The sequence below is a fragment of the Callithrix jacchus genome, chromosome 20 (genome assembly GCF_049354715.1).
Source record: "Callithrix jacchus isolate 240 chromosome 20, calJac240_pri, whole genome shotgun sequence".
Lineage (NCBI taxonomy): Eukaryota > Metazoa > Chordata > Mammalia > Primates > Cebidae > Callithrix > Callithrix jacchus.
Window position 1 is genome coordinate 19,380,164 of NC_133521.1, and position 16,410 is coordinate 19,396,573.

The window sequence follows — 16,410 nt, forward strand, 5'->3', positions numbered from 1 at the left end:
CAAGTTTTAGGTCTGCAAACTTGTCTGCAGGTTTCCCCTGCCCAATGCATCTGCTTCCAGAAGGACCCAAATGATACAGTTGGACTAGCCTTTAGATGTTCCATGTTCCTTTTATTTCCCTGCTGGTATCTTGCTGTGTGATCATTGGCAAGCCATTTCTCTTCTCTGTTCCTTTGTAATAAAGACTCCTACAAACAAAAGGGACCCTTGGGGTGATTTGGCTGAATATTCTAGAATTTTAGTTAGAGTTGATGTTTCTGTTAATAGATCTTCAACTGACTGAAAAAAAATTAATGACAACAAAGATATTTATAAAAATATATTTCACAAAGTAGGAAACAATACAGGAGTTTCTCTGAATACAATACATGGAGTAAATAAACAATATTGCATTAAAGCAAAGTAGAAAATTAAAATGATCTGCATGTAATACTTGAGTTTTATCATACATTTTCTACTCCTAAATGGCAGGTTTGCATTACAAATTAAATATGCTCACATCTCCGAGTGCTGTCCCTTTTTGGAGTCTAAGACATTTTGTGCATCACCATGAAATCAGGGAGAGGAGTGCTAAAAACGTAAGCAGTGAAATTATGTACAAATCAGTTCCTGCTCTAAAACTGTGGGGGTAACTAGAAGCATGTTTATTGGGCAGGGAATTACCTAGGTATCTAAAAGTCTAGAGTTTAAATATTCACAGGAATCAATATACTTTAGGATGTTTGTGCTTGTAGTAAAAACACCAAATACTAGGATTATGAACAAAATAGAAAACAGTCCAAAAGTTTCTCTGGGAAAATGCTGTTCCTGCCATCATGACCAGTTACAATAACACTTTCTACTCTAAAGAGACTATTAGCTCTCCTTTTGATAATATTGCCTGCCATACTCATCTCATTAAAATGTACATGTATTAAACATTCATTGTATATATATTTATATAAAACAATCTAAAGGATTATTAATGGATATAATTTAGTTTTTTTTCCATATATCCCCTTAATCTATAGATTACCAACCTTAATAAATAAAAGCATTAATGGACATCAATAAAATATTTATTTCGAGGATTAAACAAATAAATTCACGCGCTAGCAATAAAACCATCTGTCTCTTATGTAGTCCACTGTGTGATACAGTTTATCTTTGTGTCCTTGTGGAAGAAGATGAAGCGGAGGGAACGAGGAATCCTGCTTCTAGCAAACAAGCATGTTTGAATGGGATTTCTCTCCTCCCACCACTGAATTGGTAAGCCCCACCCTGGAATGGATTACGAACATGTGAATATTTTAAGGCTCGACACAATATTTAAAGATGCTATTCAGTCTCTGGTGAGTGGGGCCAACAATTATGTACAATGTGTGGTCACCGTACCGTATAATCTAGGAGGCCTCTCAAAACTCCACAAAGTTATAATGTACAGCAGACCAAGTATTGCTTTATCATTTGTGGCGAATCCTTATTGGTGAAGGGGGAAAAACCATTTGCATTCATAAAAATCCTTGCAGAAGACATATAACAGCAGCAGATTCCTTGCAGGTCCGTATTTTTTTTCTAAGAAAGCACCTTTTAATTTTGATTTTTTCCTCTATTTAAACCATTTCTCTAAGGATTAGCCAGGATCCCAATTTTTGTCTGTGGTGATCAGGTAAATATCAAATATCCAAGGACTTCTAGAACGCCACATACTTAATTCACACTCCACAAGATTTATAACCTCCTAACATATACTTTTTTTATTTTATTATCTTTTTTTTGGTTCAACATTAAAATGTGGTTGAGTCTATAGATGACTGGTGCTAAAATTGCCTCTAAAACAAATAGCCACATTGGTTGTATCTAAGGGGAGTGACCCTAGAATATTACAGAATGCTCAGTTCCAGTGATTTATTTATAATCCACTGTCAAGTTTCTTTGTCACTTTCACCAACAGAGTACAGTTCGCCCAGTCTCTTAAAGCGGGGACCCCAGTCACTGAGGTAGTCAAAATTCTGGTCTGAGTCTGATGTGGTGGACTCCAAGGAGCTGAGGGAGCCAGCCACTGACCCTCGGCCTTCATAGCCATATATCTGAATGGAGTCATATGGAGGGGCCGTGGGATCATTATCTGCCTCATGCAGCCTTACATTTATAAATTCATCGACATCAACACCATTTGGAACTGGAGCAAGCCCTTGCCTTGGCATAAACTGCAAATCTGGTTTAATATCCTTACGGGGTAAAAATCCATTAATTCCATCTGGGTTTTGTAAAGTTGCAATGTCAAAAGCCTCTGTGTCCTCCTCCCCTCCTCCTTCGTCATCGTAGCGAATGATGTTTTCTCGAACGTCTTCATCATCTTTGATAATTAATGGCTCATTTTTATGCCGCCGTAGAGTTACAAACAGCACCACGATGACTGTAGGAAAAATATTAAATAACAGTCAGACAAACAAGCATGTAATACAAGCAACACACAATATATGTTAGGAGAGAGGATATTTTTATAAAATCATAAGAGCGTTCGGCTTTAGGAATATTTACTAGAGAATTAAGCTTAACATCTTTCTGAAGGATGAACATTAAATTTTGAGTAAATACTGTTTCAGATTATCCATTTATTAAATGGTGGTAGAGCTAGGTTAAAATAATTGATATGCATGTATTCATGATGAAAGTTGTATTTTACACTGTTATGGTCATTAGAGTGAATGGCACAAAATAGAATATAGTATTGAAAGTATGACTAGCTTGATGTGTGTCTCAAGCAAGTCCTTTATCATCCTTTGGTTCCCAAACACCCTTCTTTTTTAAAAAAGAGAAAACTAGGACCTTGGGCTTTGACAGTTTTTCAAGGCACTCTCCAATTATATTATGTCATTTTACCAAAAAAATAAAAGTGAATGTCAAATTTGCATGGGCAACTTGCCTTGTGGGAGGATGGGAATGCCTCTAGCTGGGAAGGGAAACCTAAATGTGAAAATGGAAAAGGGAAAAATACTCCACTAGCTAGATCAGCCAAATCAAATGTGGGCTAATGGAGTAAAATATGTCAGCTTAGTGATGCTTAAATCCAAGGCACTGGGTGAGCAGGACAGATAGAACAAGAAAGAGTAACTGACACCGTCTTTATGGTGTTTCGTTATTCAAGGGTAGGGTAAGACACGATTGACTCTCTTTTCTATTTTCCTACTTTTAATCTCATTTTTATAATTGGATTTTTTAAATTAAAATGTTATAGAATCTTAATTTGCAATCTTCATTTTAATTTGATGTTAACATCAAGGAAAATATCAATTTGATGTTTATATCAAGGAAAATATCAGAGAAATGTGGTGGTATTTTGAAGAAAACTTACTTTTTGTTTGCTTATTTGCTTTCTTTTTATGTCACCAAATTTGGGATCTGATGGACTCAGCAACCCAATCTATAATAAAACACACTATGTGGGCATAGTAGAGCCTGCTGCTGCAGTGAACTAGAACGCTTCACACTGGGCGTTCTTCTTCCATAACAGATGGTGTGTAATAACATACAGGCCCTTCCCCCACTGCCACCACCATTATACCTTGTTCACCATTTACCGGTGATGGGATTGAAAAAGGCACTGAAAGTTCTCTTCAATTGGACATTTACTATCACAACCCTTTTTCTCTTCACTTCTTAGCGATCTCAAAATGTAGAGAAGGAAAGGAAGTTCCTCTACCGCAAGAGAATGCCCTGACCTGGCTAGGTCGGAGATTTCTGTCCTTATTTACAATCATTTATCAACCAGAAAAAGGGTGACAATTAGGCTATGAAGGAAATACGTACCTAACAGCAAAATGATGCATGCTAATATGGCAATTAAGGCGCCCATACTGAGTCCAATTGGAAGGACATAAGCTTCAACATTACAAGACTGAACAACACCGTCATTGCTACAGCCACAGACCCGGATGGTCAGGGTGCTGGTGCTGCTCAGTGGGGGATTTCCACTATCACTGATTATGATTGGTAAAAGGTAGACTTCTTGCTTCTGGCGGTTGAATCCATTATGTTTTGCCAAAATACTGAGGGAATTATCTGCAAAAATAACAATTACAATAATTTGCATTGTTTCAAAATGACTGCCCAAATAATACTTGTTTTTCTAGTTCATGAACCCTTTGCAAACCTCAAGACAATCCCAACTTCAATGGCCCACTCAAGCTTTCTCCCCAACCCCACTCTCTCCACTCTTTCAATCATCATGGACCAGGACAACCATAACAGTTTGAATGAATGGGATCCCCTGATGGGCCAAAGGAGTTTTACCATCATCACCTTAAAAATGCAAAATATTTCTTTTACAAAAATAAGCTTTAAGTGTACCTTCAGAAGACATATATTATCTCAGGTCTCCATATAACCATATATAAGCTTAATTTTCTTTATTTAGCCTGATAATGGGTTAAGCAAATTTGATTGAATAGAATGTCATCATGTTTGAAACATGTTTGAGAAGCCCTGTATTAAAAGATGGAGTGTATAACAATAAAGTTTTGCAAGGATGCACTTTGTTGATTTCCACAGGTACCTAAAAAGAGAGACGTTCATGGCCTAGAGCATTCACGTTAAGATACTGCAAAAGCCCTATTTACTATTCCGAGGACATACACTGCATATATTAAAATTCTGTAGAGAAGACCTGTAGTGGTTACATAATAAGAACAACCTGAGAAGTTACAAAAGCATGTGCTCCATTTTGCATATGTCAGTTAATCATATGGAGATATGTACTGGTTGTCTGGAGCAACAGTCAAGCAATACTTGAGAACATACTTCAGTTCAAAGTAAAACTGGTCAGTAAGAAGTGATTGGTCCCATGTTTGCTCCACAGTTCTCAAACGTTCACCCTCAAGTTGAAATTTTTTGTTGTCATTTATCCGCATCTCACGAACGGCAGTCACATTGTATATATTAATTGTTAGTCTCCTTTCTCATATTGATTACTGAAAGACATACGTTACTCAAAATAGAAATGCTGATTAACTCTTATTGATTTTACAGCCAAAAGCAAATAAACACATTTTGGTTACTGTGCACAGTGTTATTTAGGGAAAATAATTATTTGGGTTCATTGTTTTCAAATATTGGTAAATTATAGATCCCAGAATACTGGGCTACCTAATCAATCATTGCATATTAAAGTAACAAATCAAGACCACTGCCATTCAATTTCTGATCATCAGTGTCCTACTGGTTTCCAAAATACTCAACTAATTGAGATATTCCATTCAAATGACTTCAGATAAGTTTGATAAAACTTCTGTACCATGTAGCACTATACTAGGATTTTCAAAAACTGATAGCCATTCCCCAAAATAGATGCATAGATATATTTAATTTTGCTTTGTTTAAGTTATAAACAGGACTTACAATGCTTTTCTAATAAGCAGTCAAGTAGAAAAGGGACTCTGAATTAACAATTGTTTTCTGAATTCCTTCTGTGTATATCATTATATAGTAATTTGAATATACTTAGAAAAAGAGATTTCTAATGGGGTTAAGCAGTCATATACCAAATGATCCAGTAATCTTTATTGTCATAACTAGATGGAGCTAAAAGCAAGGAACAATATCTCAAAACAGATATAGAATATATAGTCGTGTTGTATTTTCAGTAAGTATGTGACAAGTTTGAGTACAGTTAATTAGCACAAAGAACATTTCTGGATGGTTTTATATATGATAGTTCAAAACAGAAAATAGGATTTGTTCTTCAAGATACAATTAATAAAAGTGAAATGAGGCAATTGTCTCTTTGTGGCTGACATTATTTACATGAGAAATAATCTTTGCATATTCTCCTTTTATAACGGTCTGTTATAATAATTTAGAAACTGCAGCAGAAATACTGTTTGCTGCAGAACAAAGCTATCTCCTTTATTACTGAGAAAACATCGGTGGGTCTAACACTAAATTCATACTTAGATATATAATTTTTACCAATCCTGGAATTTGTCTATCTCGTTCTCCTTTCTACACTTGGAAAGTTGTTGACTGAGGAAAGGAAGTCTAGGAGTCATTCTTGCTAAATTTTACCTTGCTAAGCTGATGCTGTCAGTTCCAGGCAGCATCAATTCCTTGTTTACCTTCTCATCTTTTTTGTTTGTTTGTTTTTGTATTGGTATTAATATTTGTTTTCAATTTACTTCAGTTATTTCATTCAGCTAATTTTCATTATTGTACACATCAAAAACTATAGAATTTTAGTAGTTTCACGTAGCTCAAATTATTGTCTTTGGAATAAATTTTTAAATCTTAAATGTTGCAAATATATCTTCTACAAAGTTTCTTCTTTAACACACATGATGCCTTTTTATTTCATTTAAAATTTTGAATGTAATATAGTTAATTTTATCAATCTCTTATAATTTGTGTTTTCAAGCCTTAAACATTCTTAATTATATAAAATTATTTTAGGTTGTATTAATTTGTTTGTCTTCTATACTAAAAATTGAGTTTCTCAATGTTAATTATGGAGTAACTTACCACGTACCTACTGGTCATCAGAGCTCAGTTTCTCACAAATGAAATTTTTATACATTTGCATTCTTTTAAGAGATCTCTATTCTGTTTCAGTAATCTGGTTCTCTAACCCTGCATGAATACCCTGTTTCTTATGTATGAAAAATTTATCATAAATCTTGATATTGCTTACAGTATTTTCTCCTACCGTGTTCTTCTTTAAGAATATCTTAGCTGTTATTGTTTATTTGCTGTTCTCTAAAAAATATAGAATCAGATCAAGTTCTATAAAAATTTCTATAAAATTTAGTAGAAATTAGATTGAAATATCAGTCAATTTTGAGATGATTTATGTCTTTATCAGTCTTCTATACTAAGATAGCGATTGCTTTATGTTCTTTAATATATGCCAGTAAAATGTTTTTAGCTACAAAAATGTCCCCAACTTTTTGTTAGATTTATTTTTGCTGCTGTACATACTTTATAGCAATAATAAACCTCTTTAACATTAGTTACCTTTTGAAATATGTATTTTCAACTCACTGCTGCTGGCATATAAAATTGTCTTATACATTGATTTTAGCTTAAGCAATCTTCTAATACTTTCTTTTTACTTACAAAAACATGCCTTATCAGAGAATTTTATTTCAACCTGATAGCATAAGGAGCTCTGCAGATGTGCTTTCTGGTGAAACTGGTGAAAATTATAAATGGAAAAACATTTAAAGATTCTGGAAACATATTTATTCAAGAAAATCGACTAGAGTTTGGTAAGAATGGTAAGACTCTGGTGTGTGAACAAGAACCTACTCCCATTCTTCTTTCTCTTAGCTCAGTGAGGTAGAAACTCCACTCCAAACTGGTTTAGCCAAGAACCTACAGGAACCCCTCTCCCTGCAGCGAGCAGCTGCAGGACTGTTTTCTAGGGAAAAAGTGAGATGTCAGACATTCTTATTCTGCTCCTACTCACTTACTAGTCAAGCTAAGTTCTAAGTAAATGTGGTTAAGAGTCAGGGACTCTTTTCTTCCTCCTGGTCCCCACTTATGGGAGAGAGGCTCCACCTGGGCACAGTGCCACTGAGAATACGGAGCCTCAATCGCTCTTTCCATAGCCCACTCTACTTTGGGAGAGGCAAGCCAAAAAGCTTTGAGGCTATTTTTACCCCCAGTATCATATGCCTTGTCCTAAGAAATAAATGTCCCTCAGAGAAACATGCTATCATCTTCACACTAGTTCCAGAGGCAATAGCTCAGGATTTTGCCCGGGGGGTGGAAAGCAGGGAATCTCGGAAAGAGAGAGCCTCTGGAGCCCAACTAGGTCAGAACAAATCTGAAACTCTGACCTAGGAAATTACTCTTTCGAAGAAGATCAAATTTGAATGGATTGGTCTGTAGAGCAATTTAGGTTCTAATGCAGTCTTACAAACAATATGGAACTGCTGTTGGTAATTAGTGGAGTTCAACGGCTAGACCTGGACAGGGGAAAAGGCAACCAAGGAGAGTCCTGCCCAAACAGCTGTAATTCTAAGGCAACTGTGGACATACCCATGACTGAGATTCCCTGAAGTGAAACATCATAGGTTTAATATTACAGAGGGGGAAACAGTTCACTAAAACAACTCAGCCAGTCATTAAACCAATAAACAAGCGAATAAAATAAGCCTTCAGAAGATAGTACCGTTTTGCTATAATATATTATCTAAAATGCCTAGTTTCCAACAGAAGATTATGAGACATGCAAAGAAAGAAGAAAATATGACACATGGGGGAAAACACCTGGCTAAAAGAAAAAGCCCGTTAGTGGGACAATAAAAAATTAACTAGAGTGACTGAACTGTAGACTTGAATTGGCAAAAGAAATGATCAGTGAACAAAAAGATACAATAGTAAGAATATGAAAACTAAAGAATAGAGAGAAAAAAGAATAAAGAAATATCAGCAGAGCCTCAGATAAAAGTATAAAAAACCATTAAGTATAAAACCATTAAGTGCATGAACAAATGTGCAGTGAGTGTACTAGGAGAGGAGAAAGAGAAACAGAAAAAGTATAATAAAAACCCTGAATTTTTAAAATAATCTATACATGCAGAAAGCTCAATGAACTCCAAGAACATAAACACAGATATTCAGAAATAGACACATCATAGTGAAAACCCTGAAAGCCAAAACCAAGCAGAACATGCTGAAAACAAGAGAAAATTAATTCATCACTTGTAAAGGAACCCTAATAAAAGTAACAGCTAAAAATTTCACAGAAACAATGAAGGCCAGACAGACGTGGGATAACGTGTTCAAAGTGCTCAAGGAAAAAACTTGTCAACCAACAATCACATTCAGCAAAGCTATCTTTTAAAGTAAACATGTATGTGAAATAGAGATATTCTCAGATGTACAAAAAACTGAAAGAATTTGTCACCAGCAGGCGTGCTTACTAAGAAATATTAAAGGAAGTTTTCTTCAAACTGAAAGCAAATGACCCCAGATGGTGATTCAAATCCACATTGAAAATAAAAAGTGTATCAGTGATGATAATTATCTACTTATAAAAGATAATATAAATGCATAGTTTTTCTCCTTTTTGTCTTGTTTTACAATGCAATTGTATAAAACAATATCTGCATTATAGTCTTCAGCATAAAATATCTATTTTTGAGCATAAAATATCTAGAAATTAAAAAGTAATAGTGGCATAGTCTAATATCTCACTTTCAATAATAAAACAACTAGGAGAAATCAAGGTGGATGGTGGAAGACTTGAACAACAGTAGAAACTATACCTAACACTATAGAATACTCAACGAGTGTATAATAAATATTCTTAAGTGAACTTGGTACGCTATGCACTGTAGCCTATATGCTAGGTCATAAAACGAACTTCAATAAATGGTAGAATGATAGAACCCATCCAGTGTAGGCTGTCTGTCCACAATGGAATGACGTTAGAAATTGATAATAGGAAGAAATTTGTGAAACTCACAAATATGTAGAAATTAAATAATGCTCTCCTAAATAGCCAATAGATCAAAGAAGAAAGCAAACTGGAGATTTGATAAACTATTATGAAACAAATGTAAATAAAGAGACTATGAATCAAATGTGGGTTGCAACTAAAGCAGTGCTTAGAGGGGAATCTATAGCTTTTAATGTCTGTATTAAAAAAGCAGAAAGATCTCAAATCAATAACCTAATTTTTCACCATCAGCCATATAAAAGGAAGAGCAAAATAAACCTAAGGCAATCAGAAGAAAGGAAATTATAAGGATTTAAAGAGAAAATTAGTAAAACAGGGAATGGAAAAAGTATAGCATATTGGGAGTATGCTGTATAGTCATACATTCTCCACAAATAAAGAATTTTATTCATCCCTTTTCAAGCATTATTGTTTTCTTTATTAAAAAATCATAGTACACTAATAAGAACTTCTATTATAATTTTGAGTAGAAGAAGTTATAGTAGGCACTCTACCTCGTTATGATTTTTTTTTTTAAAAGAAAAAGACTTTTGACTTTTGACATTGGTAAGATGATCAGTGGTGGTTATTAAAAGGTTTTTTATTGTCTGTTTATTTCTATGCAATCTTTCGTTTTTCACTTTAGTTTCTCTTTTATTTTGTTTTATTTGTGGTCCAATAGTGTAACAGAAAAGACCAGTAATGTGTTAGCATCTTGGCTGTTCACTACATTTATATTTGGCTTTAATTTTACTACTACTTTATTCAACAACCTTCTTTTCAGTCTTTCATGTTTTCATTGGGTATCATCTTGTCTCTGAATCTTAGCCTGTTCTCTCCCCTTATGGCTTCCCCTCCCACTTATTGCTCTTATTGCATTTATTTGTCTTTTTAAGCACAGTAAACAGAAGAACATGTCCTAATAATGAGATTTTAGAGAAAAGAGAGAAACTTTTCTAGAAGTAAAAAAAATGTGAAAAAAAGAGAAAATGATCACTGAATCGGGTTCCATACCACGTTATTAAAAAAAAAAAAAATTAACATCATTCTCAGCAAACTGACACAACAACAGAAAACCAAACACTGCATGTTCTCATTCATAAGTGGGTGCTGAACAATGAGAACACATGGACACCTGGAGGGGAACATCACATACTGGGGCCTGTTGAGGGGTGGGGGAGCAACGGGAGGGATTGCAGCGGGTGGGGGGGTTGGGGAGTGATAACATTAGGAGAAATACCTAATGTAGATAATGGGGGGGGGAATGGATGCAGCAAACCACCATGGCATTGTGTATACCTATGTAATAATCCTGCATGATCTGCACATGTACCCCAGAACTTTAAGTATAATAATAAAAAAAGACATTTCTTGAAGTTGAGGGTAAAACAACAGTTTCCAAAAGATGGAAGGATATGTTGACAAGATCAATTGAAGAAATTGGCGGATCAGTATCAAATGGAATTCACTAGGTTGAAGTAATATCCAACTGGATAACTGATGTCCTATCTACTACAGTTGTGTTACACTGAGATAGAAACATATCATCATGTTATCATCTGGCTCTCTGATATTCTTAATAGGTGTATTCAAATACAGTCAGCTTTCTGTATCCATGTCTTCCACATCTGTGGATTGAACCAATAGTGGATATAAAATACTTAAAAATAACAATATAATGTTAAAAATAATGTAAGTTAAAAATACAATAAAATATATTGATATATAGTAAAATATAATAAAATATATACATATAATATCTACATTGCATTGGGTATTATGAGAAATCTAGAGATTATTTAAAGCATACAGGAGGATATGCATAGAGTATGTGTAAATATGATGCCATTTTATATCAGAGACTTTGTGCACCCATGGATTTTGGTATTCACAGGAACCAATCCCCAGTGTATACCAATAAGCAGCTGTATTTATAGTAGCCATCATTTCTCCCAGTTAGGGATTTTCCTGTTTCCTCATTCTTTTGTAATGCTTTACAGATTAATATTATACCAGGAAAAAGAAAAACTCCACTTTCAGAAGCTTGCTTTATTCTCCATATCCAGTTGTTTATGACTGCCTGTTGTATGAAAGATCTTCATGGGGACTTAGAGAGGACTAAGAGCGCCAGCCATGCCCCCAGTGGCAATATTCCTAAAGTGGCAGCAGAATTGAGGTGTTTTTTTTCCTCAGTAGGCAGACAAATACAAGGTGTGTGCCAAATAAATAATAAAGAAGAGACCAAATGATCAAGAACTCTTTTCAAGTACATAGGTCTGTTTAGTTTCAGGCAGCAGAGTACGTAAACATGCATGAACTTTCAGATTCTGACAACAGATTGATTATGAACAAAAATATTTACTTTTATTCTTAGTTTTTGTAATTTTGTTTTTCAAGGAGTTTGCCAGATTTTTGCTGAATGTTATGAGACAATGCAAAAAGGCAGTCGTCTTGCAATTAATCCCTTATAATGTTTATGCATTATTCTTGTAAAATTTTAGAAAAATATATACTATTAAATAAAATATGTGTGTTTTATTTTATTAATATATAACCCCATTAAGGCAGACTTGCCTTAGTCACAGTTCAACTCTCAGTCTGTAGCAGAGGACTTGGCACAGAACAGGAATTCTCATAACATTGGTACCATTGTTTAACCCTTTTCCATTTGGAATGGTTTTAGTTTTAAGGAACAAAACACCTAACTAATTAATTAAAACTGAAATAATTTAAAAGTTAGAAAATGAGGCAGCAATGAATTTCTATCTACCTGTCTATATACCTAACCACCTATCTAACCATCTATCTAATATTATAAGAATTCCTGTTACCAAACAAAAACAAAATTGAGTAAACATACCGTTCTGGAAAAATGTAACTCTCTACATATATGTGTATATGTGTGTGTATGTGTGTATTGAGGGGGACAGCAACAGAGAAGAGAAAGTACATTTAGAATTTTTGCACTTGATTACACATTAGAGAGTTGTGTTTCTTCCCCCAAGGCCTGCTTGGTTTAGCCCCTGACTAGTTCTCCAGCTACATGTGCTGCCGCTCTCCTTTCTCTGTATGTTCTAGACACCCTGGCCTTTTCTGAATCAAACATCTTCCTCCTCAGGGCTTTCAGATTTGCTCTTTGTCCTGCCTGATAATCTCCCTACCTCTCTTTAGCCATTATTTGAATTGTGAAGATGTATGCATTCTTTTTTATCAACGTGCAAATGTCACTTCCTTCTGAATAATCCCAATATCTCCAGATAAATGGGTTACGTGATCTTACAAAAATTTTTATATTTTTATCAAAGCACTATTACAAAGAAATGATAGAGTACTAAAGATAAGATAGACATTAGAAATATAGAAATAAACTCAGAAACTTCCCAGTAACAAAAAAACCAATTGCAGATGCATAATGAGTTTTCAGCAAATATTTGCTGAATAAATACATGACTAAGTAATCATAAGCCATATTTTGTAGGCTTAAATTTATTTCCCTTCATGTTGTCTGTCATAGGGGGTTATATGTGGTTCAAAATAAATCAAAGAGAGGGAGAGTTCAATATCAGGCTATTAGAAAGCATATATATCCTGGGGTTGTGTACGGAAATTTAAGAGAAATGCTGATGATTTCCAAGCCTTTCTCTGGGCATGCCCCATATCATGAAACATGAGCAATAAACTGAGGACTTAGGTTCAGAAAGAAAGGGCTTAGAGAGGGGAAAAAAAATCACTTTCACTAAGATATTGGAAACACCATCATGTTAAATGGGTGCATAACAGAATTCTATTTTACTGAGGTGAAATTGGATATATTGGTCCTATATTTAGACAAGGGCACACAGATTGAACAATTATCTCCTATAGTTCACCAAGCAAATTTTATTCTTTGATTATTGATACTTAGACCTTGAAGCATTTGGAGTTGGAAATCAAAGGATATTCTGACATACAAGATTAATATCCTTATAATATATTTTTCCTATAGTAAACAAGGAAGTATTTGTCTATGGACTATATATGTAAATAATTCCTTTGTTGAAGCTATAGTCCTCAGTATGCCTGCATTTAGAGATGTGGCCTCTACAAAAGTAATTAAGGTTAAATAAGGTCATAATGGTGGGGCTCTAATTCAAGAGGAATAGTGTTCTTACAAGAAGAGACACTAAAGAGCTTGTGATATCTCTTTCTCTCCATGGACACACAAAGAAGAGCTCATGTAGGCACCCACAGAGATGTCAGTCACTTACAAGCAAAGAGGAGAGCCTCAGAATGAAAACTACCTTGCATACCCCACATACATAGTCCATGAAAAGTTAAAATGTCTATTTAAAGAAGATGTGACACATATACTACATGGAATACTATGCAGTCATAAAAAAGAATGAGTTCATGCCCTTTGCAGGGACATGGATGAATCTGGAAGCCATCAATCTCAGCAAACTAACACAGAAACAAAAAACCAAACACCGCATATTCTTAATCATAAGTGGACACTGAGCAATAAGAAAACATGGATACAGGCAAGGGAACATCATACACTGGGGCCTGTTGGAGGTCTTGGCTTTGAAGGGCAAGGGGAAGGAGAGTATTAAGACAAATACCTAATGCATCCAAGGCTTAAAACCTAGATGACAAGTTGATAGGTGCAGCAAACCACCATGGCACATGTATACCTGTGTAATAAACCTGCATGCTCTGCATATGTATCCCAGAATTTAAAGAAAAAGGTGCGGGGGAGAAAGAAACAGAGAGAGAGAGAGAGAGAGAGAGAGAGAGAGAGAGAGAGAGAGAGAGGGACTCTGCCTATCTGGATAATTCCTCAATTTTATTTGTGTAATTTAATCCACAGTCTTAAATTCCCTCCCTCCCTCTCTTCCTCCCTTCCTCCCTCCTTCCCTTCCTTTCCTCTTTCCTTTATTTTATTTCCTTCAGCTACAGTAATATTCCTTTATCACCATTTCGTTTTCCATGGTTTCATATATATATATATGTGTGTGTGTGTGTGTGTGTGTGTGTGTGTGTGTATGTATATATATACACACATATATATACATATACACACACACACACACTCGCTCTGTTACCCAGGCTGGAGTGCAGTGGAACGATCTTGGTTCACTGCAATCTCTGTCTCCCAGGATCAAGCGATTCTCCTGCCTCAGCCTTCCAAGTAACTGGGACTACAGGCACGTGCAACCATGTCCAGCTAATTTTTGTATTTTCAGTAGAGACGGGGTTTAACCGTATTGGTCAGGCCAGTCTCTAGCTCCTCGTGATGTGATGCGCCAGCTTCGCCTCCCAAGGTGGTGGGATTACAGGCGTCAGCCACGGTGCCTGGCCACAAGTGATAAATTTTAAATTGTGTGCTGTTCTCAGTAGCATAATGACATCTTGCTGTGTCCCTTTCGGTCCCACCCGGAGTGTTCAAAAGTCATCCCCTTTTCAGCATATTCATACTGTATATATTCCCTGCCCTTTAGTAACATAGCAATCATTTTAGTTCAGATTGAAAAAACATAACACACACTGTACATACAGGGTTTGGTATTATCTGTGTTTTCAAGAATCCAGTCTGGGTTTGGAACATATATTCTGCAGATAATAAAGAGAAATACTCTATTCTCTATTTTTAATAAAACAATATTGGCCATTATTATACTGTTGGCATTTAAATATCTCAAGTTCTTGCCACATTGCCTAATTTTTAGATAAAATAAAGCAGACAAATCCAAATTCGCCATTTATTTTAGTGTACTTCATCTGATGCCTTGATACAGAAATGTTACTTTAGTCTAGATCTTGTTTATTTAAAGTTATTGAGCTATGACTTTTGGTTGTCCTTTTAGATGCAAACAAGAAGAAAAAGAAAGCAGAGTTAATGAATGCACTTTCCAGGGAAATATTTATGGCAAAATAGATAGATGAAGAGAAGATCAACAGATATTGTGCCTTGTTGAGAAATGTCTCCTGACATTTGATTTGCCAATGGTAATTCAAATTTTCTTGGTTAAATCAAATAAAATAAAAATGGTAAGAAAATCAAAACACATTAAAAAAGCCACTGTGTTTAGTAGGTCTGGACAAGAGATTTAATTAAATTCTTATCATTGTGTTGTGTCTGTTGTTAATTTATAAAAACCCAGCAAAGCGATAAAAATACCAAATTCAGAAATTTTCAGCATATTAGAAGGATATATGTACAGCAGTATCCAATATTTAGGAAATTGAACAAATATTGTAGCATCCACACTTCATTCATATTTTCTATTCTAAATACTGAGTCTTGTTGGAAACAGTCACACTGTAATGAATTAGTAAAAACTAAGTCTTTGTGAAGCCAATTTTCTTCAGTACCATTGTAACTTCCTATATAATTAATTGAATGTGTCCCAACACAGTAAATCTGCCACAAGCAACTGGATATTCTCAGCGACCCAATTAGATCATTGGCTTATTTGCGACTCCTTTCCATTTCTCATTCGATTTTCTATCATGCCACCTGATGTCAATAATCTCAATTTTTTGGAGTGTTGACTTATTACCAAATATTCTAATATTTAATAATATGGTATATCTAGCCATAAAATGTCACAAGAGCAAGGTCTATTTTGGCTTTGGGGAAAAAATCAACCTCATTGTGGATTCTTTTGGAAGTTCCTAGACCAACACCAAACTAAATGTTTAGTCAACAATTTACAATTGTACATAGAATGAATTAGAACATTTTTAACACAGAAAATCACTTTGCAGGCTATTTCTGCACTATAACTATCTAGCTGTAGATTTCTATAAATATCTGCATGGCTGTCATTTTGGAGTGAAAATGAACAGAGAGTAGGCTGTGCTATTCACTTTACAAAACTCAGGAGTCATCAAGTGACCTATGATACTTAAACAGCTTGTAACCTTTCTTTAAGAAGCTAAATCTACTTTTTGAAAATTTGAAGTGTTTATATAAAGGATGATTTTAGATCACATGAAGACAGCGT

The 16,410-nt window shown here is 34.9% G+C and overlaps 1 protein-coding gene across 5 annotated transcripts in view; it reads right to left on the reverse strand.

Annotated features, from left to right (window-relative positions):
* The window catches only part of CDH8 (cadherin 8), a 394,777-nt gene that overhangs the window by 9,404 nt on the left and 368,963 nt on the right, over positions 1-16,410 (reverse strand). For 2 of the 5 annotated variants that reach the window (XM_008985982.5, XM_078358200.1), the window contains 2 exons: positions 3,793-4,044; positions 2,216-2,398 (listed from right to left, as the gene is read on the reverse strand). In XM_008985982.5, coding sequence (XP_008984230.2) covers positions 2,216-2,398; positions 3,793-4,044 — 435 coding nt within the window. Of the gene's footprint in view, positions 1-308; positions 2,399-3,792; positions 4,045-16,410 lie in introns of those variants that run through there. The other 3 variants (XM_002761039.6, XM_035282356.3, XM_035282357.3) reach the window with 2 other exon arrangements.